A 27987-nucleotide genomic window follows, 5' to 3' on the forward strand; every position below is an offset into this window, starting at 1 on the left:
CACAAGATATGCCCCAGGTCATTAAGTGAAACAAAAAAAGAGGTCTGCATTCTGCTGGTTGAGTTCAGCAAGATAAAGATACTCAGGACCAAAGTGAAAGTGAAGTCGCTCAGTCGTGTCTGACTCTTGTGACCCCATGGACTGTAGCTTACCAGGTTCCTCTGTCCACGGGATTTTCCACGCAAGAATACTGGAGTGGGTTGCCATTTCCTTCTCCAACTTAGGACTAAGGACAAGAACTTAAAGGAAGGGCACATTCCAAAGTAGGAAACTCTCATGACACAAAAGCCTGAGATGATTCAACATATTTTAGTATATGTTACCATCCTTCTGCTGGCTTAAGCAACTGCTATAACAGGGCAGAGCCCCCTTGCCTGCCTGCTTGCATCTCTCACAGTTCAGCTCAGTTCAGTTCAGTTCAGTTCAGTCACTCAGTCGTGTCCGATTCTTTGTGACCCTAGGAACTGCAGCACTCCAGGCCTCCCTGTACGTCACCAATTCCCAGAGCTCACCCAAACCCGTGTCCATTGAGCCGGTGATGCCATCCAACCATCTTAACCTCTGTTGTCCCCTTCTCCTCCTGCCCTCAATCTTTCCCAACATCAGGGTCTTTCCAAACAAGTCAGCTCTTCACATCAGGTGGCCAAAGTATTGGAGTTTCAGCTTCATCAGTCCTTCCAATGAACACCCAGGACTATCTCCTTTAGGATGGACTGGTTGGATCTCCTTGCAGTCCAAGGGATCCTCAAGAGTCTTCTCCAACACCACAGTTCAAAAGCATCAATTCTTTGGCACTCAGCTTTCTTTATACAGTCCAATTCTCACATCCATACATGACCACTGGAAAAACCATAGCCTTGACTAGACGGACTTTTGTTGGCAAAGTGATGTCTCTGCTTTTTAATATGTTGTCTAGGTTGGTCCTAACTTTCCTTCCAAGGGGTAAGCGTCTTTTAATTTCATGACTGCAATCACCATCTGCAGTGATTTTGGAGCTCAGAAAAATAAAGTCTCTCACTGTTTCCATTGTTTCCCCATCTATTTGCCATGAAGTGATGGGACTGGATGCCATGATCTTAGTTTTCTGAATGTTGAGCTTTAAGTCAACTTTTTCACTCTCCTCTTTCCCTTTCATCAAGAAGCCCTTTAGTTCTTCTTCACTTTCTGCCATAATGGTGGTGTCATCTGCATATCTGAGGTTATTGATATTTCTCCCGGCAATCTTGATTCCAGCTTGTGCTTCTTCCAGCCCAGCGTTTCTCATGATGTATTCTGCATATAAGTTAAACAAGCAGGGTGACAATATACAGCCTTCCCGTACTCCTTTTCCTATTTGGAACCAGTCTGTCGTTCCATGTCCAGTTCTAACTGTTGCTTCCTGATCTGCATACATGTTTCTCAAGAGGCAGGTCAGGTGGTCTGGTATTCCCATCTCTTTCAGAATTTTCCACAGTTTATTGTGATCCACACAGTCAAAGGCTTTGGGCATAATCAATAAAGCAGAAATAGATGTTTTTCTGAAACTCTCTTGCTTTTTCAATGATCCAGCAGATGTTGGCGATTTGATCTCTGGTTCCTCTGTCTTTTCTAAAACCAACATCTCTCACAAGTGTCCTATATTAATAAGCCAACTTTCTTGCCTATCACTTTGTCTCTCACTGAATTCCTTCTGCCCCGAGACAAGTAGGCCCAGACCCCAGGTGAGTGATTCTAATTAAAAGACCATGGGTTCAAGTTCAAATCTGAGTTACATGGTTTCAACATGAGGTGAATTATTAGAATCTTTGGCCAAAAAGATTGCAGTTAATGAACTGACCCAACGGTCCACAAATACGTATGAAGACAAAGTCCTTTTGATCAGAGAATATGTACTGGTGGAAATCTGCTTAGCTGTGCCTGCTTCCCCCAGTGTTTATTTATTTATTTTTAAGTAATTCATTTATTTTTGACTGTGCTGGGTCTTTGATGCTGAGTACGGGTCTCTTTGTTGCTACACACAGGCTTTCTCTAGATGCAGTGAGTGGGGGCTACTCTCTAGTTGAAGTCCATGGGCTTCTCGTTGTGGTGGCTTGTCTTGGGGAGCACTGGCTCCAGGGGACACGGGCTTTAGTAGCTGCCGCTCACAGGCTCCAGAGTATACAGCTCAGTACTTGCGGTACACTGGCCTCCCTGCCCCAACGCGTGTGGGGTCTTAGTTCCCAGATCGGTGATTGACCCTGCGTCCCCTGCATTGGCGGGCAGGTTGCTAACCAGTGCACCACCAGGGAAGGCCCTCCTCCAGCATTTAGTAACACTAATTTTGGAGTAGGTGATAAAGACTAACCTTACATAGATGGTCTGCCTAGCCTCCCAATTAAGTGAGGAGACTGAATATGACAAACATTACATAAAAATAATTTAATGCTCTGCTTTCAGCAATTCAAGCAATCCATGACCCTACACTACCGTTTTTTGAATATCTAATTTCAAAATTTTAATTTCCGTGCTGATCCATCAAATGATAATGTTTACACATATGAATGAAAACGCAGGCCATCAGTACTGGCAAGCTCCAAGAAATCATGAACAGCATTGCTGTTGTTCAGTCAGTAAGTCGTGTCTGACTTTTTGGGACCCCATGGACTGCAGCACTCCAGGCTCTCCTGTCCTTCACCATCTCCCGGAGTTGGCTGAGAGTCAGAAATCCATACATGACTACTAGAAAAACCATAGCTATGACTATATGGACCTGAGAGTCCCTTGGACTGCAAGGAGATCCAATCAGTCCATCCTAAAGGAAATCAGTTCTGAATATTCACTGGAAGAACTGATACTGAAGCTGAAACTCCTATACTTTGGCCACCTGATGTGAAGAACTGACCCATTTGAAAAGACCCTGATGCTGGGAAAGATTGAAGGCAGGAAGAGAAGGGGACGACAGAGGATATATGGTTGGATGGCATCACTGGCGTGATGGACATGAGTTTGAGTAAGCTCTGGGAGTTGGTGATGGACAGGGAACCTGGCGTGCTCTCCATGGGGTCGCAAAGAGTCGGACATGACTGAGCGGCTGAACTGAATAGAACTGAGGGGAGCAAAATTTGCCACCCTAAAATATGCCTCTTTGGCATATTAAATTATACCAAGCTGTCTGTTTTCTAAGAAACACATAAAGTAAATAATCTGAAAACCAAATAGGAGTTACCCTTTCATTAGAAACAGTCACATTTATAAGGAAAAAACCTCCATTTGTAAAGGTATCTCCTTCACTGTACCAGGCAGAGGAGGATGACCAAATCTCTTATCAATAGAGGAGGCACTGACTTAAGTCTGCACAACAACCTCCCCCGTGTTCATGATGCTTTTCCATGCCTGATTCTCCCCACCCTCAACATCCTCTTTCGCCATTAGCTGAGAATGGTATTTAAGATGAGGACTTTGGCCATTTTGGCCATCTACTCAGTTTTTCTGAGTCTCTCCCATATATATGGGTTGTTACACTTTTGTTTGAGTTTTTCCCATTTATTTGTCTCATTTCAATTTAATTATTAGACTACGCAAAGAACCTAGAAGGGTAGAGGAAAATTTCTTCCTCCCCAACAACAGTAGTTCAACAAACTTTATCTATTTGAAGGCAGGGCCTGTATTTTTAGCCTTTTTTAAGCCTTGTTTAAAGTAGTAATCAGATAAGAAAAATCATCTTATATCCTAGAGGGAAGGGTCTAATTAAGTTTTTGAGGAAAGGTAATGATAATTAAACCTAAAATTTTCCTAAGAGCAGGAAACACTGAACACAGACTAGATAAAAATTCTAGAAAAGGAAAGATGAAATCAACTTGCTTTAAAATTAACAATATTTACCTGAGAGCATTTTGTTCTATCTTTTCATCAATGTCACTGAAGATCTGCTTAAACTCCAAGTCTCCAGGAAATGAATTTAGCAAACAATGTAGGTCAAAAGAATTGTGGGGATATTCATCTCCCCAATCCATCCTGAGGAATAAGAATAAAAAATGTCAGTTTCCCCAAAATGAAACAAAAAAAAACCCCCTCAAGTTGTGATACTAACCCAAAATTTTTAATTCTGATTTATAGGCAAGATACAGCAGTAGAAGAAGTAGGATTATTTTTAATCTAGGTAGACTATTTTGTTATTTAAATTTCATGAGGTGTGACCTAATTTTCACACCTCTACGGTTTGAAAACTGAAAAGAGACAGAGACTATCTGAGCATCCACTTCTCATTGTAACAAAGAGCTGCAGAATATACTGTGAAGCCTCAGAGATCATCGTGGACAAGTGCAGTTGCTTCGAAAATTCAGCAACTCCCTCCACTCCTGTCAACATACTGACCTAGTAACGCTGACCTGAGAATTTTTTACAGTCTCGTCCTGTGGCCTATTAATATGTGAAGAAGGCAGTACAACACTAATAGACACACTCATCCTTAATTATTTAATTATTAATAAATGCAAGTAATTTCCTCTCATACAATAAAACATGTAAAGATTTCTCATAGGTTCTATCTGGCACTTCACAAAAGTAGTTTTGGAATAAAGTTTTTATTTTTCTTCAAAGATTTTAAGAGAAAAGCATTTAACTAAACATTTCAATATAGCAATCCATGGAATCACAGGACTTATCTGAAACTCAGCTAGTTCCAAATACAGAATAAGCATGGATATACCATTTTAAAATATCAAAAAGCCTAATACACTTGGATTTCCTATCTTAAAATATTTTGCAGTAAAAGGTTTAATTTTTATTTGAAAACAAATTATTTATCTATAATATGCCATAATTAACATTAACTTGATATCAGGCCAAAAAAAAAAAAAGTCTCCAAGACTATAAGCTAAGTGGTAGACAATGCTATGTTCATTGGAAGTTATGCTTTAGGACAACAAAATCTCAATATTTCCATATACCAATGAGTTTGATATCCTCCTATCTTCCCAGTAGCTCAACTATTACCAGAATGTGTGTGCATGTGCGCCCATTCACTCAGTCATCTCCAACTCTTTGTGACCCCGTGGACGATAGTCCACCAGGCTCCTCTGTCCATGGAATTTTCCAGGAAAGAATACTGGAGTGGGTTGCTGTCTCCTACTCCAGGAATCTTCCCAACCCAAGGGTTGAACCTGCACCTCCTGTGTCTCCTGCATTGGCAGGTAGGTTCTTCACTGCTGAGCCACCTGGAAAGCCCCAACAGTCACTTCTAAATCCAACAGCCAATATCACTGATAATGAATTCAGTTTGTATTATTTGTATATTTTTAAATCTTTTTAGGTAGTTCAACTTTTCAGATGATGAGTTACTCAAAAAGTGTTCCAAGAAAAGAAAATTTCACTTTTGTAATGGAAAGACTTGAATGGCTGATGGTTCTCAGACTTGCTAAATATTTTGTTTGTAGTCAGCTTCTCTGTAGTAAAACAAGCTATAATATAAATACTCTGTTCAGAGTTGTTCCAATTTGTCAATATTGTAAAGCGTCATTACTTCAGACTCCACATAAAATTAAAGAAAATAAGTGTCATAGTTAGCTTAAATATAATAGCAAACTAGTAATATAATTTGCTATATAGCTACTGTACAGATATACTATACTGTATATCTACTATGTATAAAGGACTTTATTTACATCACCTTCCTTAATCTTCATAATAACTCTAAAAATAGTTATTATCCTCATTCATGGGGAGGGAACCCAAAGAGATCCATGTTACATAGCTACCCAGTGTTAGCAGTAGGGTTTGAACCCAGACCTGTTTGGTTTTAAAACTTGAGATTGTTGGTCTCTTGAGAAATGAATCAGTTATTGCATATAAAACATTGTGGAATATAGAAATTATATTAATCAAAATGTTAAAATGGTTATCCTTGGACAGACAGGATAGACTATGGTTGATTTTTATTTTCTTTTTCATATTTAGCATTTTCCTATGTTTTGCAATAAGTAATTATCATTTTATATATAATTAGGAAAATAGTTTTTAAAAATTAGTCTTGCTCTCAGGAGGTGTACAATCTCTTATTTTACATTTCCTATATTTCTTCATTTGAAATATCTCCCAATCTTAACACTTCTCTCCTGCCAATCATAATTATCATTTCTTTCAAAATCTGATTCAAATCTTAACTGATTCCTTAGTATCTCTTGACTATGACCACTTCATCAAAATTTTTTTATTGTTTTGTTGTATTTGTGCTTATGAATGCTTGTTAAAAGAAAATCTGTTGCTTTGTATGATTTCAACATTGAATATGTCTGCTCTGTCCTTCACTGAAATCAGCTCTGGAGTAAAACTATGATGGTCTGAAACATGTCAAACATTCAAATGAGGTTGGTGACCAGGATTCTGAAGGCTTCCCATCTACATGGTTGCATGATTTCGCCTACTTAATCTCAGTGGAAAAGTTAATCAATATATACAAAGACTTTCTTTATAAAGGAATGACATTAGAAAGAAATGTCATCTGATAACAATGATGTGATCCCAGCATGATGAGGGTTCAGATTTCCCATGACAGGCGTAGATCAGTGATGCCTCCATGTGTACGCTAAGGTGTCAAGGTGATGAAGGACAAGAGAAACAAGAGTCACCTTTACAGAGGCAGTAACGCTCAAGATGCTGTGTGACAGGATAAATGAAAACTTGACGGGCAAACTGTAACTATTAAGATGAGAAAATTAACCTGAATGAATAGGGATGAGTAGGACCAACCTGAGAAATAAATAAAGGAGGGGAGCACAGGCAGGTGACACTCTAAAGTCTGGGTTCAGAAGTGTCCCTTTTAGGATGGCAGTGACGACTGTGGGACTGTGATGAGGAAGAAGCAAGCAAAGAAGGAGTATGAGCAAAGACACCAAACTTCCCATTTCCTGCGTGGAGTCTGTGGGCACACTCTGTCTGACACTGCGCAAGAAGGAGCAGAGAGACAGCGACGGAACAGTCTCTCCCTGCCAAGGAACGGTAATAAGACGGTAAGAAAGGGGGCCGGGGACTCCCCTGGCGGTACAGTGGATGGGGCTCCGCCTGCAGATGCAGGGGACACGGGTTCCATCCTGGGGTTCCAGAAGGATCCCACGTGTTGCAGAGGGACTGGGCCTGTGCACAACTGCTGAAGCCCATGAGCCTAGAGTCTGTGCCCGGCAACGAGGAAGACCACCGCAGTGAGAAGGCCACGCGCTGCAACTGGATAGCGGCCTCCGCTCTCCGCAACTGGGGAGAGCCCGCAGACAGCGATGAGGACTCAGCGGAACCAAAAATAAAATAAAGGAGTAAAAGTTAAAAAGAAAAAAAAAAGGGAGCCAGTAGAAAACCCCCCTGCTATATTCTAAGTAAAAGATAACTATGACCTCAACAGTAGGAAAGTCAATTATTGAGGGACCAATGTAATTTGGGAAATATTTCAGTGGTACTTCAAAAAGATAGAATTACCTTAAAAAAAAAAATCTAAGGGGAAAAAGGAAAGGGTTATGAAGTTATAGATCAAGATATAGGTTTATATTCTGTTTATGTTCCTGTTTATGTTCTGTTTATGTTATGAGACTTCCCTGGTGGCTCAGATGGTAAAGTGTCTGCCTACAATGTGGGAGACCTGGGTTTGATCCCTGGGTTGGGAAGATCCTCTGGAGAAGGAAACGGCAACCCACTCCCATACTCTTGCCTGGAAAATCCCGTGGATGGAGGAGCCTGGTAGCTATAGTCCCTGGGGCTGCAAAGAGTCGGACATGACTGAGCGACTTCACTTTCACTTTATGTTCCTACAATTTGTCATTAGGGACACAATAGTAATTTGACATAATGAATGAAGTCTCTTACCCTAATCTATGATCAATTAAAGATGGGACGATAACTTTTTAAAGTACAATAACTTTTTTTTGAAATTTCCATTCAATAACACTTTTTTTTTTCAATAACACTTTTTAAATGTTCATTCTCCTATAATGTTTCTGGTCACTTTATGTATAAGATTTAAAAAACTATTTAATATTTTAAAGAAGTATTAGCACCTGATATAATATTAATTATTGCCTTTTAAAGATGAGCTATGTTTGATGAATTATACCTAAGCCAAATATCTGTAGGTCAAATTTCAGCCATAGGCAAATTAAAACAGTTGAGTTAAAAATTCCTAAGAACAGTGACTATAATAAAATATGAAAATATTATAAGTACTGCCAGAAGACATTACAGTAAAGCAATAAAACTAACGATACCTTATGTGATCAAAAGAAGGCACACAAAAGTAATTTTGGACTCTCACTTGTCCTTTAACATATTTTAAAATGATACCTTTCTATCCTAAGGAGTCTTCTTTATTTAAACACATAAAATGGTTAGAGTTCTTATCTTATCTTTTTACGGTTTCTTCAATAATAAAGATCCTGATTGCCATTCTTCTTAAGATCTACATGATCAAAAAGGAGTGAAAGAGAAAAACCAACCCTTGGGAAGAAACTCACACTGAAATTTAGTTAGTAAAGGAAACATCTGGATCATGTGATTTCTTCTCCTGTGAGAAACTCCAGGGAGCAGGGTCACGTGGCTCTCGCATCTATGGACAGACTGTGGAGTTAATATATCCACCAGTTCTAGCTCACGTGAAACCTTACCATTCAATGTTATGATCTAGCCTAAAACAAACACAGTTAATTAGCACAGTAAGGAAGTGAAATATCTTAATCAATTAAAAAATAATTATATGTACTACATATAACTGAACACGTTTGAAAATGTTGTTCTGTAATAAAACACCATTTAACTCTAAACATCACTGACAAGGAATCAATAGACTTGACTTCTGATCCTGGTCAGCCAATGCCTCTGTGACTCAGTCTTTCCAGAAGGATGGAGCTTAGGTTCCTCATTCATAAAATGAGGTGAATGGATTTATTAGGCTCTGAGGTTTCTTCCAGCCATAAATTTGCTGTATTCTAAAAAATGGTAGGATAAGGACATATTTCTGAACCCCTCAAATTAACTCTTCCCATAGACTACTTCATTCATCAATACTATCATTTTTTTCTGTATCCCAGACTCTTAGTTATAATTTTTCCCTTTTCCCTTTCCCCAGGACTACTACATGAAAAGCTAAAGCAGAATCTGGAGAATCCCCATGGACAGAGGACAGGGTCACAAGGAGTCAGACACGACTGAGAGACTAAGATTAAGACTTTAATCCTATGTAACAGGCACTATTATAGTTGCTATTGGGTCGTTAAGTCGTATTGAACTCTATTGCAACATCATGGACTATATAGGCTCTTCCATCCAAGGGATTTCCCAGGCAAGAATACTGAATGGGTTGCCATTTCCTTCTCCAGGGGACTCCCTATATCATGACCCAGGGATTGAACTCACATCTCCTGCACTGGCGGGAAGATTCTTTACCCCTGAGCCATCAGGGAAGCCCTGGTCTATTACAATCTACATAATAAAGATGTAGAAACTGAGGCACAGAGAGGGTAATGACTTGCCTGAGATCACTTATATAGGAAGCGGCAAAGCTGGGATTCAGACTGCTTCAAAGGCCGTCTGTCCTTAATTCACAATGTCTTAAACAGTCTCTCTGTATAAAATTGTACCTTTTATCATACACATGTTGACTTGCCATATATATTTAACAGCTTTCCATAAAACAATTATAAATTTCATTCATTATGAAGCCTATGTAATTTCCAATTTTTTGTTCTATTTTTTTAAGGCTAGGTCTTTCCCTATATTTCAGAGTTGCCAAAAGTTTCTTTCTTTTCATCAATTATTGAGAGTTGAAATTTTAATGTTTTGGTCTCCCCAAAGACTGAGAAACAACTCAAATGGATCTCCTTTTGCTGATAATCATTTCAAATACCTTATACATTAAAGTCTTATAACAGGAAAAAATGAACTTGTTATTTTATTCAATTTATTTTTGCAACTCTCAGCTATACATAGCTTTTCCCCAGACTGCTGTGCTTTCTACTAATTATTGTGGAAGTTCTGATTATCATAATTATTTGAGCTAGAATATTGATATACATCCAGTAAGTACTCATATTAACATATTACAGCTATTAAAATCCCCTTTGATAAAATATATAAAATACTTCATTGTAACTCCTCTATTAGTAATTTATGTATGTGTATGTATGAAGTAGAAATTGACAGGATCAGTCAGAATACACTATTGTAACTTGACAAGCAAACGGAATTAATTGTCATATGTTTTATTCACCAAATTGACATTGCTTTATTTTTCAGTGCACCTCTCTTTCCAGAAAATATTTTCATTTTAATAACTTTATAATTTTCAACATGCAATCTTAGCATCTCTTGCTTTAATACTACAATAAAACCAAGATAGTTGAAAATGAATTTAAGAAATTTTTTATAGCTTGCAATTCATATTTCACATGATTTAAAAGTCATAAAATTATTATATATTTTGAGATTAGAACTAAATAATGTCACAAATTATGGGATTATGATTAACTTATGAATTTTCAAGTACAGTAAAACCTTAGTAATTTGGAAAACAGTACATCTGCCTTAGAAAGTTTAAGTTATTGAAGCACTTTTTAAAAAGCAGACGTGTTATGTAGCAAATGGGGATAATAAGCAAATTATGAGATGTCAATTATATTTTTAAGAAACTCTATTTTAATAATTAGGCAAGAATGCTTTGAACTTAGCATGCATTTTTTATTGAAGTGGATGCTTCTAAAGAAGTTACAAGTTGAAGAATTTATCCTAAACTCTTAATATTATTGATTAGCTAGTTAAATTAATGTGATACTACTCTCTAAATTTTGGTAATTAATTAAATCAATCTGATAAATAAATCCATCCATTAAAATACCCTTTTATGACTTTTCGAGGCTTTGCACCATCAATTACCATCGACTACTCCTACCATCATCAATATTCCTTTCAGCTGACTATAAACATGTTCAAGTTTCAAACCAACAAAACCCTCCTTAGGTCCCCTTCCTCTCATAGCCTGGCATCTCAAAATAGCAGCTGAAATTTCTTCATCTTCTGTCTTCATCCCTCACTTCTCGACCCAGAGCAATCTGGTTTCTGCCTCTGGCTTTATATGGAAATTGACAAAATGTTTTTCAGTCCCTATCTTACTCAGTCTCTGCACTCCTTGGTACTGACGGCTATTCTTTCTTAAAGCTGTCTTCTCTCTTGTCCATTTTCCTAAGTATTATGCCTTCCTAGTTCCCTTCTAGCCTCTTACACCGTTTATTCAGATGCTCCTCGAAGGAGTCCCCACTTCGGTAGCTGGCCAGCTCACATTTCTTTTTTTTTAATCTCATATATACTATCAGATATACAATGGTGGTGCATTTCTATGCTAGAAGACCCACCTTTCCTGGTCGTAACTGATTGATTCAGGGTTAGAAATCTGACGCAAGCTGAACCATCAGGTGCACACTAAATGAATTACGGTATCTGGAATGAAGGCAGGAACAGGGAAACACTGGTAGTAAACCAATCACTTCCAGCCTCCCAAGAGAGGGTACATAGGTAAGTGAATTTTTTTGGCCGAGGCCCCTGTAACTGCCCAGTTCCTTTCCTCCTCTGACTCACTGATTGCTCAGTTTCTTTTTGGTTCTGTGAGATACACACGATAAATCCTTTCCCTGCCTAAGTGCCCAACAGCCACTTTTTGTTTGTATAAATTAACAAGAGTAGTTTTTATTTAAACAAACAAGCATCTTGATTGGCTCCTCTCTCATCTCTGGCATGGAACACTGATATTCACCACAGGTTTCTCTCTAGACCTGCTTCTCATTTTAAACACTTTCCTTGAGTATTTTCATTCAAAGCAATTACTTTTTTTTTTTAATGTAATTTAACTGTTGTAGATTTATTTTAATTTAAACAATTTTGATTTATTTTTATTCATTGGATTTTTTTCCTCATACCTCAAAAATCTCCTCCTATTAGTTTCATTTTACAGTGTTCTCAACTCTCCTTAGTTCCCTTGCCTGAGCTGGAAAGAAGAATACAGAACTTTGTCTTATGCTTCCCTTTTTATCCATCTCATGTTGGAATTATTGGTTCTCTTCTTACTCGGCATGCTTTTCATAACCTCTTTTATCTGTTATCTTGATGGTGAAAATTTCAAGTGTTATGTCGCTAACTCTCTAAAATCGTCACACACATATCCAAGTACTTAAACTAGACAATGCACTTTGCTGATTCAAAGATCTCTTAAACTCAATATGTCCAAAATTTAATTCAAAATCTTTTCCTTAAAATGACTTTTCTTCCTAGGTTATAGGGTCTCCCTCTAATCTCCCTCTATCTAATCTCCCTCTCCCATGCCTAGCATTGTGTCAGAAAACTATGGCACGTGTCTTTTCTATGGCCTGCAAGCCGAGACTGGTTTTTATATTTCTAATATGTTGTAAACATTAAAAACAAAAAAAGAATATGCTAGGGTGGCCATATGTCATCCACAAACCCTAAAAAATATTTACTATCTGGCCTTTAATAGAAAATATTGCTGACCTCTATTTTAAAGCGCCATCAAATGCTTTGACCCTTTCTCTTGCTAATATCTTAAATGGTCACCACTGCTCTTCAATGTAACTTCGCCTTCTTTCTGTACCAGCATTCGAGATCTGGAACACGATCTGGTCTCCAGCACTCACATCTTGGGGAATAATAAGAAATTCATACTTGGTTTTTGCTACTCTTACCCTCTTCATTACTTCGTCCTATGCGTCTCTTCCATTTGGCTATTATAGAGTTTTATCCTTCTTAATAAAACTGTAATCATAAGTATGGTGCTTCCTAGTTCTGTGAGTCATTCAAATGAGTTATTGAACCTGTGGGAGCCCCTGAATTTGTATCAGCCAGGAAGAGCAGGTAAATCCAGCGCAGACCTCACTTGTTCATGTCTGAAAAGGGGGCGGTCTTATAGGACTAAGATTTTAATTTGCTGTGACTGTGTGAACTCAAAGTAGTCAGCGTTAGAACTGTTGAACTTAACTGTATCACCAGGATGATACCTACATTGCATACGGGCATTAGACTTCTCATGTTACAAACCAGTTCAGATCAGCTCACTACCCTGCCTAAACACCACTGAAGATTTTCCACCAGGTATAGGACAACTCCAGGTTCTCTACCTAGTTATACACATCTATGTGTATGTAGGTGTGTGTGTCAGAGAAGGCAATGGCTCCCCACTCCAGTACTCTTGCCTGGAAAACCCCATGGATGGAGGAGCCTGGTGGGCTGCAGTCCCTGGGGTCGCGAAGAGTCAGACAAGACTGAGCAACTTCACTTTCACTTTTCACTTTCATGCATTGGAGAAGGAAATGGCAACCCACTCCAGTGTTCTTGTCTGGAGAATCCCAGGGATGGGGTCACACAGAGTTGGACACGACTGAAGTGACTTAGCAGTAGTGTGTGTGTGTGTGTGTGTGTGTGTGTGTGTGTGTGTGTGTGTATATATATGTACGTGTGTGTGTGTGTGTATACATATATATATATGTATGTGTGCGTGTAGTTTGATTCCTAGGTCAGGAAGATCCCCTGGAGAAGGAAATGGCAACCCACTCCAGTATTCTTGCCTGGGAAATCCCATAGATAGAGAAGTCTAGTGGACTATAGTCCATGGGATTGCAAAAGAGTTGGACACTACTTACTGATTAAACAACAATTTCATCAAATTTAGTTATATTCTTCTAACTGTTCTTGATTAACATCATGAAATAGCCTTTTGCTATAACTCCTACTACAAATAATGCTTTTAGTAGAAAAACACGTTTATGGAAGGCATTTACTTCATCAATGTAGGTAATACAATTTATAAAAACATAAAATCATAATAACTTAATTTTTTATTATCTTTAAATTGAAAAAAGTTATCTAAAATTGTGGATTACACTATTTTTGAATGAATTTTAACAACTCAAATCATTTTTTTAAAATACTGTGAAAAGAAAAAACATATTTGTGGTGAAAAACAAGGATTTTACATTCATTTATGTTTTCAAATAACATTTAAATGTGATACCTTAAAACTCTTTCTAGTTTCCATCTACCAAAAAAGGAAATTAGATAAAAGTGATCTGTAAGGACCCGTCTAGTTTTAAAATTCTATTATTTTAATCATGTGATCTACATCTTTAATATTTAATTTTCTGTTATACTGTGTTTGCAGTATACTTTCTAATTCTACAGTTCAATAGACGGATAATGTGTTGTTGGTTATAAACAAATTCATATGAAATGACCTGAAAATCTATTTAAAATGCAATCAGTGAAAGTAAATACTGAATTTCTTCATGTTAAATCTGAAAAGCCATCACTATACTTGCTTTTTACTTTATTTGCTGCTTAACATATCTCAACAGTGAATCTATCATATCAACATAGTCATCATGATCCAAGCTGCAAATAATAGAGAGTGTCAGTGTCAATTTTGCTTTCTCACACTTGCTTCCCTTCACTTCATCTGATTTTAATAATCCCTGTCAAACCACAAACAGTCCAAATTACCTTCATGACACAGAAGCTTTCAAGGAGCAGACAGAATCTCAACTTTCATTTAGCAACTACAAAAGAAAGCTGTCCAGCTGGACAAATATTATTTCCACACTTGACAATCTCTACAGTTGAGCATGCATTTTAATTTTAACTAAACCTGCCAGGAGTTTGATATGCGCTTCTTGTTTCGTGTAGATTGACTCATAGGATTATCAGACCAATGACTGTAATTGTGATGAAAGTACCCAGTATTTTTCTACTAAAAGACGAATCATACACCAAAACAGAGGGACCAAAATGAGCATATAAGAGGCAATGTGGAGATATGGATTGTAGAAAGAAAATTACTTAAATTAGGTAATTTAATTACTAAATAAAGTCTAAAGATACAGGACACATGCTTTGAAAAGTAAGAACTAATAAGTAAAAATAAAATGTAAAAACATTAAAAATTTTATGCATAGAAACCCTTGAGAAATAGGTCCTAAGAATGAAGTCTAAAGAGATTTTAAAAATTGCTTTGAATTGACTCAACTTCAAAGTCAAATTTCTAGAACAGTTCCTTGTGTGAAATTACAATAAAACTGACGTTCCCTTTTTTTTTTTTTTTTTCCAAATCTTTTAGAAAATGTTTTGGCCATGCTGTGTGGCATATGACCCAGCAATACCACTTCTGGGCATACACACTGAGGAATCCAGATCTGAAAGAGACACGTGCACCCCAGTGTTCATCGCAGCACTGTTTATAATAGCCAGGACATGGAAGCAACCTAGATGCCCATCAGCAGATGAATGGATAAGGAAGCTGTGGTGCATGTGGAATCTTAGTTGCCCCGCTAGGGATCAAACCCACACCTCCTACATTGGATGAGCAGAGTCTTAACCATTGGACCACCGAGAAAGTACCATAAAACTGATGTTCTTTGCAAGATGTTAAAAAATCCACTCTATACTAATCAACATGTCCTGTACACACAATGTGAAACTTCAAAAAATTCAGAGTAAAAATGAATATTGATAGTAAGTTTGTAGAGGAGTAATAGAATGGTACCTGTAAAGCTATACATAAATGATTATATCTTTGAAGCTTAATTTACTAAACTTAAATCCAAAAATTTCAAATGGTGAAATATTTCTGGGCACATTTCCTAAGCTGGGCCTGAAATCTTCCTAGAGTTATAGAACTTCAAATTTGCCAAATGTCAGTCTTCTCTCCAACCTGCTACACTCCACATTAGTCCCAGGCACTTCTTTCCCCAAAGGAAGTATTCTTAGGGCACTTTCTCCCTCAAATCGGTCTTAGACACCACAACACTTTTCTGTCTCTTTTGTTTGGACCTCTGACTGAACAATTTCATCCACGTCCATGTCTCCGACTACCACTTGGGTTTGGAGTTCTTGTTTGAAGTGTCCAACTCCACATTGGATAACTCCCTTGGATATTCCACGGGTACCTCAAACTCAACATGCCCCCAAACAGTTTTATTATCTTCCCTCTGAGATGTCTTCATTATCTCGAGGTCCCTATAGTAGTTAACAACATCACTATCAGCCTAGGTATTCAAGTTAGAAACGTGGGAATCCTCCCCCACATTCGAATGTTCCATCACCAATTACACTGCCAGGCAATTCGTCTTCCTTCATATTTGTCACTTTCAATCCTGTTCTCATATTGCACCTGTGAAATTCAAACTCCATCAGCTGGATTAATACAGCAGTTCGCTAAAGTGTCTCCCTATTTTCTGCATCATCTCCTAACACATTTTCTATCCTCCCACCAGAACGACCTTTGTTAAGGTAAGAGAGAAATTGGTGCTCACAGCAAGATTTCAACTCTAAGTGACTGGGAGAAAAACCATACACTTAAGCAAAAGAGAAAAATCAAAGGAAAAGAGCTAATTTTTAATTTGTATGGGGAAAGGAAGTCTTCATTTTAGAAGTAATGAATTTTAAGTATAAGAATTACAATCATGTATAATAAACATAAAGCAATCATTTGGGAAAGGGGAAATGGGATATAGGAAGGAGGGGATGAAGCATATATTATATAATTTATCATCTAGACTAGGAATTTTTTGGAATAAAAGGGTACTAAAATAAATAAAATTATATAATTTTTGAGATGTATACTTACAAATCAAGTAAGTGGCTTTATAATATATGTGAAACTACACTAAATTATATTCCAGTTCTTTTAAAAAATTCTGATATCTATGCCTGCTGAAGTAAAAAATCTTTATATTGACATCAAAAATACAAAAACAGATGGCTCTTAGTACATTCAGTTCAGTTCAGTCGCTCAGTCGTGTCCAGCTCTTTGCGACTCCATGAATCGCAGCACGCCAGGCCTCCCTGTACATCACCAACTCCCGGAGTCCACCCAAACCCATGTCCATCGAGTCGGTGATGCCATCCATCCATCTCATCATCTGTCGTCCCCTTCTCCTCCTGCCCCCAATCCCTCACAGCATCAGGGTCTTTTCCAATGAGTCAACTCTTAGCATGAGGTGGCCAAAATATTGGAGTTTCAGCTTCATCATCAGTTCTTCCAATGAATATTCTTGACTTCCTTTAGGATGGACTAGTTGGATCTCCTTGCAGTCCAAGGGACTCTCAAGAGTCTTCTCCAACACCACAGTTCAAGAGCATCAATTTTTCGGCGCTTAGCTTTCTTCACCGTCCAACTCTCACAACCATACATGACCACTGGAAAAACCATAGCCTTGACTAGACGGACCTTTTCTGGCAAAGTAATGTCTCTGCTTCTTAATATGCCATCTAGGTTGGTCATAGCTTTCCTTCCAAGGAGTAAGTGTCTTTTAATTTCATGGCTGCAATCACCATCTGCAGTGATTCTGGACCCTAAAAAAATAAAATCTGACACTGTTTCCACTGTTTCCCCATCTATTTCCCATCAAGTGATGGGATCAGATGCCATGATCTTAGTTTTCTGAATTTTGTTTTAAGTCAACTTTTTCACTCTCCTCTTTCCCTTTCATCAAGAGGCTTTTTAGTTCTTCTTCACTTTCTGCCATAAGGGTGGTGTCATCTGCCTATCTGAGGTTATTGATATTTCTCCTGGCAATCTTGATTCCAGCTTGTGCTTCTTTCAGCCCAGCGTTTCTCATGATGTACTCTGCATATAAGTTAAATAAGCATGGTGACAATATACAGCCTTGACGTACTCCTTTTCCTATTCGGAACCAGTCTGTTGTTCCATGTCCAGTTCTAACTGTTGCTTCCTGACCTGCATATCTGTTTCTCAACTTCAATCAACTTCTTAGTTGTTTCTATCCCTCACACTTAGTTTTCTAAAGAACATATTTTTAAAATATGATCGTATTATTTTTGCAACTTTCCAAGATACATTTTATGGTTAGTAAATTTTAAATTGTTGATATTGCCAAGTGACTCTTCTATATACATTTTTTCAGGTGCAAATCTACTGGTAAATAATATTAAGTTCAGAGCAAATTCACTAGTGCAAAATATTGCCAATTTTAATTTCTAATAATGAAATACACAAATATTTTAGCCAAATTATTTTTACAGTTTTTACTTTTTTGCCTCTATGCAAACTGCCTTTTTTGACCAATAAGCTAAAAAGACAAATCCATCAGACAAATATGTATGTTTATTTTCAATGTTTTGCTTGATTTAAATACTGCAAACTTGCAGGTTTTCCAGGTTAACTTCATTCTGAACCTTAATATATAGTTATTCAATTAAAAATATGAGCTCCATCAAAATATTTCTTCCCGTTAGTATAGGTATTTCAAAACACAATTATGGAATTTCACAGTTATACTTTATACATCATTTGAGTTCTTATAAATTAATTTGTTCAGTTTTCCCCTTGATTTCAGGGGGAAATAGTTCAAAGTCCTCCTGTTTACAAGCAATTAGCTAAAATCTCCACAGAAACTGAACTTTTTGACTTCCATTTGTTAAATGCTTTGACTAAATATTCCCAGTAGATTTTGCTGGAAACTGCAACCAAAATTTAGAGAACATTTTAACAAAAGTATTTAATGCCATGGTAGGAACTTTCATTGATTTATAAACTTACTCTTCAAAGTCTCAAAACTTTCTAAAATCCAAACAGATAAAGTATATACAGCCATGCTTGTTATTTTTATCAGCATCAACCTAACTATAAAAATTTACAGGCTGATTATTTTGTGCATGTATAAGCATATTTGTACTTTTTGAGAATATATCTTCTATTTATATTGGTAGATTTTATAAACTCTTAGAGGCAATTATGAATTACACAAATATGTACAACATATTCTGAGTATACTGCTCTCTGTAGGCTCTAAATTTATTCAAAATATTTTATGATGTTATATTCTACTTCAGCATATTTTTTATATCAGCAAGACCAAGTAATTTTACCATGCATGTTGCAGTTTGTCTTTCAATTTACAATAGTATTCACAATATCAAGTGTTTCACATTTTACAGAATGAACTTCTGAATGCTTTACTTTGATCCCATGTATTAGACAAGAAATTTGAACCATTATTGGAACTGACCTTTTTACTAGAAATGTACAATGATGCTAAAGCAAAACTGCATCGTTTAAGAGCTGGTAAGTTCTTTTAACAGAGACAATACATTAACAGTTACTGTTTCACCTTTCATACATGCACAAGAAAATCTGAAACTGAATATGAGTGAAATTAATTTAGCACAGTCACTGGATCTAAATGAAAAGTCATGTTTCATAGTGTGTGTGTGCTCCGTCACTTAGTCATATCCAATTCTTTGCGACCCCACGGACATAGCCTGCCAGGCTCCTCTGTCTACGGGATTTCTCAGGCAAAAATACTGGAGTGGGGTGCCACTTCCTTCTCCAGGGGATCATCTCAAGCCAGGGATTGAACTTGCATCTCCAGTGGCTCCTGCACTGGCACACAGATTTTTTAAAATTTTTTATTTAAGCTGTGCTGGTTCTTCGTTGCTGTGTGGCTTTTTCCTAGTTGCGGGAGGCAGGGTTCTCACTGTGGTCGCTTCTCTTGTGGAGTACAGGCTCAACAGTTGAGGTGTGCAGGCTTTGTTGCTCACCTTCCTAGACCAGTGATCAAACCTATGTCTCCTGCATTGGCACAGAGTGGTACACAAATGTACCTTCTGCAGTGAAGCATCAATATGAAAAAGTCGTATTTTTAGGCACAGTCTGAAAATAGGACTGTGCAATATACGCTAATGCTTCTATGTCTTGTTTTCATGTGGTCTGTGATATCACTACAGCCTCCACAGTGTGGGTTACACATTTAATTCTTGCTGGCAAGTCAAACGAAATTTAGTACTACTAACCGATAAATGTTCACAGTTATTTTCTTTCTCTCCCCTCTCCCAAATCACTGTCACCAAAAATGGTTGTTATAAAATCACCATCACCAAAAATGGTTGTTACAAAATAAAAAATGCGTTATCCAACAATAAAAGAAATAGTTGTAGATTTACATCATATGATACATAATAAAATCCTTATAGCAATATAAAGCTGGTACTGTATTCACTCTATGGTAAAATTGAATAAAGGGTGAGAAATGTGCGATCCACAGGCCAAAGCACGGGCTCAGCACAACTGGTTTTGCATCAGGTGGCCAGGAGAGCTGGCAGCCCAGAGCATTCTTCCACCACCATCGCCTGAGCTCCAAAGGAGCTAGCTGATCTAACTGCTGGAGAGCATTTACTTTATCAGCAAGCACTCTTCCTGCTGTCCTTGAAGAAGATGTGCTAGCTTATATCACTTGGAAAGGCACTGGAAAAGAGAAACGGGAAGTGGCCAATTTAACCATATGTTACCATGAGAATTCTGTTCACTGTACTGGGGTCTCAAATATGAGGACCTGCCAGGATGCAGACAAACAAGGTGCAGTCTATCATAACCTATCCTGGTTTATTTATGTGTAACTATCAAATAAAGCTTCATTCAAAAGTGAAAACTCTGAAACAAAAGCTAAACTGATGAAATACTGAGATGAAAGGTATAAGGTGGGACTATTCCTGGGTCAACTGAATATATAATGTGATGTCAGTACATGGCATATTTTACTTTTACATCTACCTAAAAATTATTTATTCACCTACTTTTGGTTGCATTGGGTCTTCTTTGCTGCATGTGGGGTTTCTCTAGTTGCCAAGGGTGGGGGCTCCCCGTTGCTGCGGTGCACAGGCTCCCCATTGTGAAGCTTCTCTTGCTGCGAGCACAGGCTCAGGTGCACGGGCTCTGCTAGTTGCAGCACCTGGGCTCAGCAGCCGGAGCTCACGGGCTCTAGTGCAGGGGCTCAGCAGTGGTGGCACGCGGACTTCAGTTGTGTGCAGCATGTGGACTCTTCCTGGACAAGGGATCACACCTGTGTCCCCTGCATTGGCAGGCAGATTCCTATCCACTGTACCACCAGGGAAGTCTAGTACATGCTGCTGAGGCTGCTGCTAAGTCGCTTCAGTCGTGTCCGACTCTGTGCGACCCCATAGACGGCAGCCCACCAGGCTCCACCATCCCTGGGATTCTCCAGGCAAGAACACTGGAGTGGGCTGCCATTTCCTTCTCCAATGCATGAAAGTGAAAGTGAAAGTGAAGTCGCTCAGCTGTGTCCAACTCTTAGTCACCCTACGGACTGCAGCCTACCAGGCTCCTCCGTCCATGGGATTTTCCAGGCAAGAGTACTGGAGTGGGGTGCCATTGCCTTCTTTGGTCCAGTACATTTGATACTTTCCATATCAATTTAACATATAGAAAATGAAACTAAATGCATGGAAAATGAAAATCCACCTCTGTACGGCAAGAGATGGAAAGATTTCCAGAATGCTACAGTATTTATTATAAGAAGTAAATTGTATATGTATAAAAAACTATATATGCATCATGACACAATGCAATACTTTTCAAAAAACCAACCGGCCCGCACCACCCCCCGCCCCCACAGCCTCACAATCAGGAAGGATATGCAACAAAAAACCAGCAATGTTAAGCTGTGGGTGGTAGAACTAAAAAGGAACAGGGAGAAGGAAATTTTTACTCTTTGTAATCTTTTTATGTTTGAACTTACAATGAGCATGCCTACTTCTGATGCATGACAAACAAAAACAAACAAACATGACAAGGCATTAGCTAATGTAGTATTAACTGAGCGGTATAAGTAACAAATGACCCAGAAGTTCTGTAAGACATTCCCTTTGGGCAGAGGAAAACAGAGAAGTCAAGTTGCCAAGGAAAAGGAAGATAAAGGTGAAAGCCCAGTGATCTCACAAAATCCATAGTCTCACAGGCCCCCCACAGTTGTAAGACACTTAATCTCTCACTGTATATAGATTCAAACACTCTCCAGTTCTGAGAATGATCCAACAACTAGTGAACGGAGGATATAAGGAGCCTCAGTCAGACAGTAAATAAGAGAAGTAATTCATCAGTTTGTCTCCTGTTCATCTCTCTTTTCTTCTGCAGCCTGGGCTCTTCCTAACTTCTAATTGCCAATGTGTAATCAGGGCCTCATCATGAGGTTTCCTTGTATGTAGTGGGATCCTACTCCTAAACCTCACCCACAACTGCCTGCTCCACACTCACCAACGACCACCACCAGGGTGCCCTGGTAATGAAAATGGTGAAAATGTCCCTGGAGCATATAGAAAACTGCTATGTGGAACCAGAACAGAAAATTCACAAATGAAAACAGTGAAAGATAAAGTTGGGGAGGTATGCCAAGGCCAGATGGATATGCTGAGGCCTTTTATTCTCCAGGAGGAAGATATTTGTACTTTTATTCTACAGAGAACATGGAGTCATAAAACATTTGTTGTTGTTGTTGTTGTTGTTTTAACTAAGGCAGTAAATGACTACTGTTTTACAAATATTTACTAAACAGGGTGTTAAGATGGTTTGGTGTGGGGTGAGAGAAGAGATGTAGGAGGATCAGTTAGAAGGACAGTGAATTAATCCACATGAAGGTGATGGTGAAGAGGAAGAGGATGGGACCATGAGGAAAGCAAAGAGAGCTTTTGAAATGACTTTCCAAAGTAAGATTAGTGACGAGGCAGGCGATTATAGCTGAGAGCACAACCAGGCAGGTATGACATGTCCCAGGCATTAGAAGCTTGGACTTTAGACCCAAGTCATAAGAGACACAAGAAAAAAAGATGTGAAAACTATAGTCATGGTAAGAGCCAGAAAGCTTGTGGATATGTCGTTAGAAAGTAGCAAAGGGTAAAATCCAGGGTGAGGCTCTTCCTTGGCAATAAAAAAAAAATGACCAATTACAACAGAAAGCACTAAGAGAGGTGGGTATCATACAGAGCAGGGCATCTTATTGACAATGGCTCTTACAGTCTTGTGGATGGCAGCCACAGATATCAGGCAGGGCACGCCCATGGCAGCCTCCAAGAAGCTAGCTGGGGAGTGGGTGACTACAAGAGCTGCCAATAAGATTTTCTGCTTGGTTGGGCCACAGGACAGGCCAGGGCAGTCAGATGAGACTATTGGGGATTTTACGTAGGAAGGGCTAAATAACTACAAAGTAATTCTGAAATTTTATCCTGGATGACAGAATTGTAGTTTATTAATACATTAAAAAAAAAAAAAAAAAACTTAGGAGGAAAATGTTAACAGAACATACAACAAATACAATTTTAGACATGATGATTTTGAACTGGTTATACAAATTGGTAATGTCCAAAATAGAGATGCAGCAGATATATCAGTAGAACACATGGGAAAACATAGTGCTCGTAATGTCACACTGAAGTCTAGGACACCAAAATTCAGAGTATCTTTCAAACTTTTTGAATTATGACCTACAAGGTTAAAAAAACAATGCATTGAAATCTAATGCGTAGGTGTGCACACATATCTTAAATGAAAGTCTCATGAAACACTGCTTCTCTTGATCTATTCCATTTCAACCTATTTTATTCCTTTTTACTACTTCTTTTTATTCTTTTTTACTACTTTTTCTTGGAAGGACTAATGTTGAAGCTGAAGCTCCAATATTTCGGCCACCTGATGTGAAGAGCTGACTCATTTGAAAAGACCCTGATGTTGGGAAGGATTGAAGGCAGGAGGAAAAGGGGACGACAGAGGATGAGATGGTTGGATGCCATCACCGACTCAATGGACATGGGTTTGGGTGGACTCCAGGAGTTGGTGATGGACAGGGAGGCCTGGTGTACTGCGGTTCATGGGGTCGCAAAGAGTTGGACACGACTGAGCGACTTAACTGAAACGAACTACTTCTTTCTTTTAATGTTGCCCATAGGCTCTAAATTGATTACAGCACCTGTATTTTGGCTTAAAGATTTTTAGATTAAACAGACTTTGTGGTTATTTTGTAGAACGATCCGCACAGATATGACTGATAAATCCAGAAGATATATTCTTTGAGAAAGGGTATTAAAAAAAAAAAAGCAGAAAAATTAAAGATTGGCTTGGGAACCACTGATGGGGGTAAGGAGAGGACAAATAAGAAAGCTGGATCATAGGATGGAAAAAACTAGTACCAAAGAGGACAATGTTGCCAGAAGGAAGGGGAGTCAACGAAAGCTTTTTAATTCACATCTTTGCCACTACTGCAGTGGTTCTCCAAATGTACTCGAGAACACTAATTTAACTAGAATCACTTCGGCCATTTGTTAAAAATTCAATCACCTAGGTGGGCCTCATCCCAGGCCTAGTGAACTGAACTTCCTGGGTGTGTATCCCAGAACTGACAATTTAAAAGATTCCCAGGATATACTTTTCACCGACTATTTTTATCTCAGTGCCTTCTACAAATGAGATTTCAAACTGGTACTTTTCAGGAAAGGCAGTCTCACTTCACACGTTAGATGTAGTCTTAAATAGCTGTGAAGTGAGTACCTGCACACTAAATCATTATTCCCCGAAACACTACCGTGATTAACTGTATGCACAACTTCAGAATAATGTCCAAAAGAAAACAACCAGCTTCTGAAGTATTCAGCCTTTAAACAGGCACTTTATTCTGACTGTTCTGTATTACTTATTCAAGGGGTTGGCCAAATGGGCATACAAGCTTCATTCATTAGTTTTATTTAGTTTAAAAACATATATTTAAAAATTCACTATGCCGTTACATGTTTTGTTTTGATTTTGAATTGAGTGCATTGGACTTCACTAGTTAAGTACCACAATGAGGTGGTGGTTAGGAGAACTCAAAGGCAGGAAGTGCCGCAAGGAAAGTTTGCAGAAAATACAAAAACTAAAATTATGATTTGGACTCTAACAGCAAAGATGTCCCTTTACATGGTGAGCCCTGGCAACAAAAATATTTGTCAGTTTATTACCAAATATGAGATGAGACGCTATTCTACTCTTTAAGATGGGAATCGTAACTAACAACAACCACAGTAGAAAACATTTATCACTTATGTCAGGTTCTGTTTTAAAACCTTTCCACGGATTAACTCGTTTCATCTTCACAACAACGCTGTGAAGTAAGTACAATTTTAGACCTCATTCCCAGAAGATGAAGCTGAGATACAGAGAGCCGTGTAACTTTCTTAGGGTCCCATAGCTAGAAATAGGAGCTGAGGTTCACACATAGGCAGTCTGTCTAGAGTCTGCATTCAAAGGCAGTGTGTTCCAACGTGATTGTGAGAAAGTCTCAGATGTAGAAGTAGCTAGCTGCCCAGCAGAGAGAGAGACTTGCTGTTTACGATCTAGGATTTTTTTTTTTTTTTTTTTTTGGTTCTTTATACAAATGATCTCCAGGTAACTTGGATCCCTGTTTACATTTAGTCATTTATTTTTTTAAGATGCACTTTATATATAAGAGGAATACTCAAAATAGCATATAAGATGTGATACTGGAGTGGAGTCTGAGAGTCTGCATTTCTGTAAAGTTCCCAGGTAATGGTGATACCGCCAGCTTGGGGATTGCACTTTGAGTAGTGGGGGCTTAGAGTATGAGATCTGGGATAACAACGCTAGTGGTGGAATTCTAGCTCTACTACTTACTATTTTTATAACGTTCTCCTTGTATGCCTCTACCATATCTATAATATACTGAGATCAATACAGTGTTGTTATGACAGTTACGTGAGATAATCCATGGATACTATTCAGAACAGTTGTTGGAATACAGAAAATATTCAATAAATACTATCTCTTAATATTATAGAAAACTATTAAAAGCATATATTGTATCATATTAGAAAGCCATTTATAGAATTGACTGATGTAGCAAAACGATAAATAAATTCTCATCATTTTTTTCCAGACAGTCACTAAAACATCACTATACACTGAAGAACATTTAATACATTTGAGACCCAGTATCCAACTTTATTAATTACATAAATCTGAAACTGTTCTAAATGAATTTGTGTGAAGGCTTTGGCCTATGTTATTTAAAGAGATTATTTTATTTCTATGCCAGAAAGCTTTTTCTACATTGTAGATGTGCACTGAATTCCAATTCATTTATTTGAATAGCTTTCTTTGAATTTAGAAACAGATGTTTTTGTTTTAAAAATTCATTTTAATCAAATAGAAATCAGAACTGGTATTAGTATGAACAATAATGACTTTAAACATTTGTTCAAGCAAGAGCACTAGTATAGTTTAGACAAATTTGGACAAGTTAGCCAAATCCTTCACAGACAACTGTATACATTTTCAAACCAGTATACAATGCAGCCTAATTACCTTATGCTAGAATCACAATGGTGATATCACTCACATAGAGCTAGACATCCTGGAATGCGAAGTCAAGTGGGCCTTAGGAAGCATCACTATGAACAAAGCTAGTGGAGGTGAGGGAATTCCTATTTGGGATTTGGAATTCCTGTTAGGAATTTGGAATTCCTATTAGGATTTCAACTATTTCAAATCCTAAAAGATGATGCTATGAAAGTGCTGCACTCAATATGCCAGCAAATTTGGAAAACTCAACAGTAGCCACAGGACTGAAAAAGGTCAGTTTTCATTCCAATCCCTAAGAAAGGCAATGCCAAAGAATGTTCAAACTACTGAACAATTGCATTCATCTCACACACTAGCAAAGTAATGCTCAAAATTCTCCAAGCCAGGCTTCAACAGCACATGAACTGTGAACTTCCAGATGTTCAAGCTGGTTTTAGAAAAGGCAGAGGAACCAGAGATCAAATTGCCAACATCTGTTGGATCATTGAAAAAGCAAGAGAGTTCCAGGAAAACATCTATTTCTGCTTTATTGACTATGCCAAAGCCTTTGACTGTGTCAATCACAACAAACTGTGGAAAATTCTTAAAGAGGTGGGAATATCAGACCAACTGACCTGCCTCCTGAAAAATCTGCATGCAGGTCAAGAAGCAACAGTTAGAACTGGACACATAACAATAGGCTAGTTCCAAATTGGGAAAGGAGTATGTCAAGGCTGAATATTGTCACCCTGCTTATTTAACTGATATGCAGAGTACATCATGTGAAATGCTGTGCTGAAGGAAGCACAAGCTGGAATCAAGATTGCCAGAAGAAATATCAACATCATCAGATATGCAGATGACACCACCCTTATGACAGAAAGTGGAGAACTAAAGCGCCTCTTGATGAAAGTGAAAGAAGAGGGTGAAAAAGTTGACTTAAAGCTCAACATTCAAAAATAAGATCATGGCATCTGGTTCCATCACTTCACGGCAAATAGATGGGGAAACAATGAGAGACTTTATATTTTGGGGCTCCAAAATCACTGCAGATGATGACTGCAGCCATGAAATTAAAAGACACTTGCTCCTTGGAAGAAAAGCTATGACCAACCTAGACAGCAAGTTAAAAAGCAGAGACATTACTTTAGCAACAAGGGTCCATCAAGTCAAAGCTTTGCTTTTTCCAGTAGTCATGTATGGATGGGAGAAGGCAACGGCACCCCACTCCAGTACTCTTGCCTGGAAAATCCCATGGACGGAGAAGCCTGGTAGGCTGTAGTCCATAGGGTCGCTAAGAGTCGGACACAACTGAGCGACTTCACTTTCACTTTTCACTTTCATGCATTGGAGAAGGAAATGGCAACCCACTCCAGTGTTCTTGCCTGGAGAATCCCAGGGATGGGGGAGCCTGGTGGGCTGCCATCTATGGGGTCACACAGAGTCGGACACGACTGAAGCGACTTAGCAGCAGCAGCAGCATAGATGGGTGTGAGAGTTGGACTATAAAGAAAGCTGAGCACCAAAGAATTGATGCTTTTGAACTGTGGTGTTGGAGAAGGCTCTTGAGGATCCCTTGGACTGCAAGGAGATCCAACCAGTCCATCCTAAAGGAAGTCAGTCCTGAATATTCATTGGAAGGACTGATGCTGAAGCTGAAACTCCAATACTTTGGCCACCTCATGCGAAGAGTTGACTCATTGGAAAAGACCCTGATGCTGTGAGGGATTGGGGGCAGGAGGAGAAGGGGACGACAGAGGATGAGATGGCTGGATGGCATCACCAACATGATGGACATGAGTTTGAGTAAGCTCCGGGAGTTGGTGATGGACAGGGAGGCCTGGCGTGCTGCAGTCCATGGG

The 27987-nt window shown here is 38.4% G+C and overlaps 1 protein-coding gene across 7 annotated transcripts in view; it reads right to left on the minus strand.

The window, feature by feature from the left end:
• KIAA0825 (KIAA0825 ortholog) overlaps positions 1-27987 on the minus strand; it is a 410996-nt gene that overhangs the window by 345175 nt on the left and 37834 nt on the right. For 4 of the 7 annotated variants that reach the window (XM_065936724.1, XM_065936719.1, XM_065936711.1 and 1 more), the window contains exon 3: positions 3841-3972. The exons of the other annotated variants lie outside the window; for them this stretch is intronic. In XM_065936724.1, the coding sequence (XP_065792796.1) occupies positions 3841-3971 (131 nt within the window). In that variant the 5' untranslated portion in view covers position 3972. The remainder of the gene's footprint in view (positions 1-3840; positions 3973-27987) is intronic. 7 annotated transcript variants of the gene reach the window in all.

The sequence above is a fragment of the Muntiacus reevesi genome, chromosome 1, assembly GCF_963930625.1.
Source record: "Muntiacus reevesi chromosome 1, mMunRee1.1, whole genome shotgun sequence".
NCBI lineage: Eukaryota > Metazoa > Chordata > Mammalia > Artiodactyla > Cervidae > Muntiacus > Muntiacus reevesi.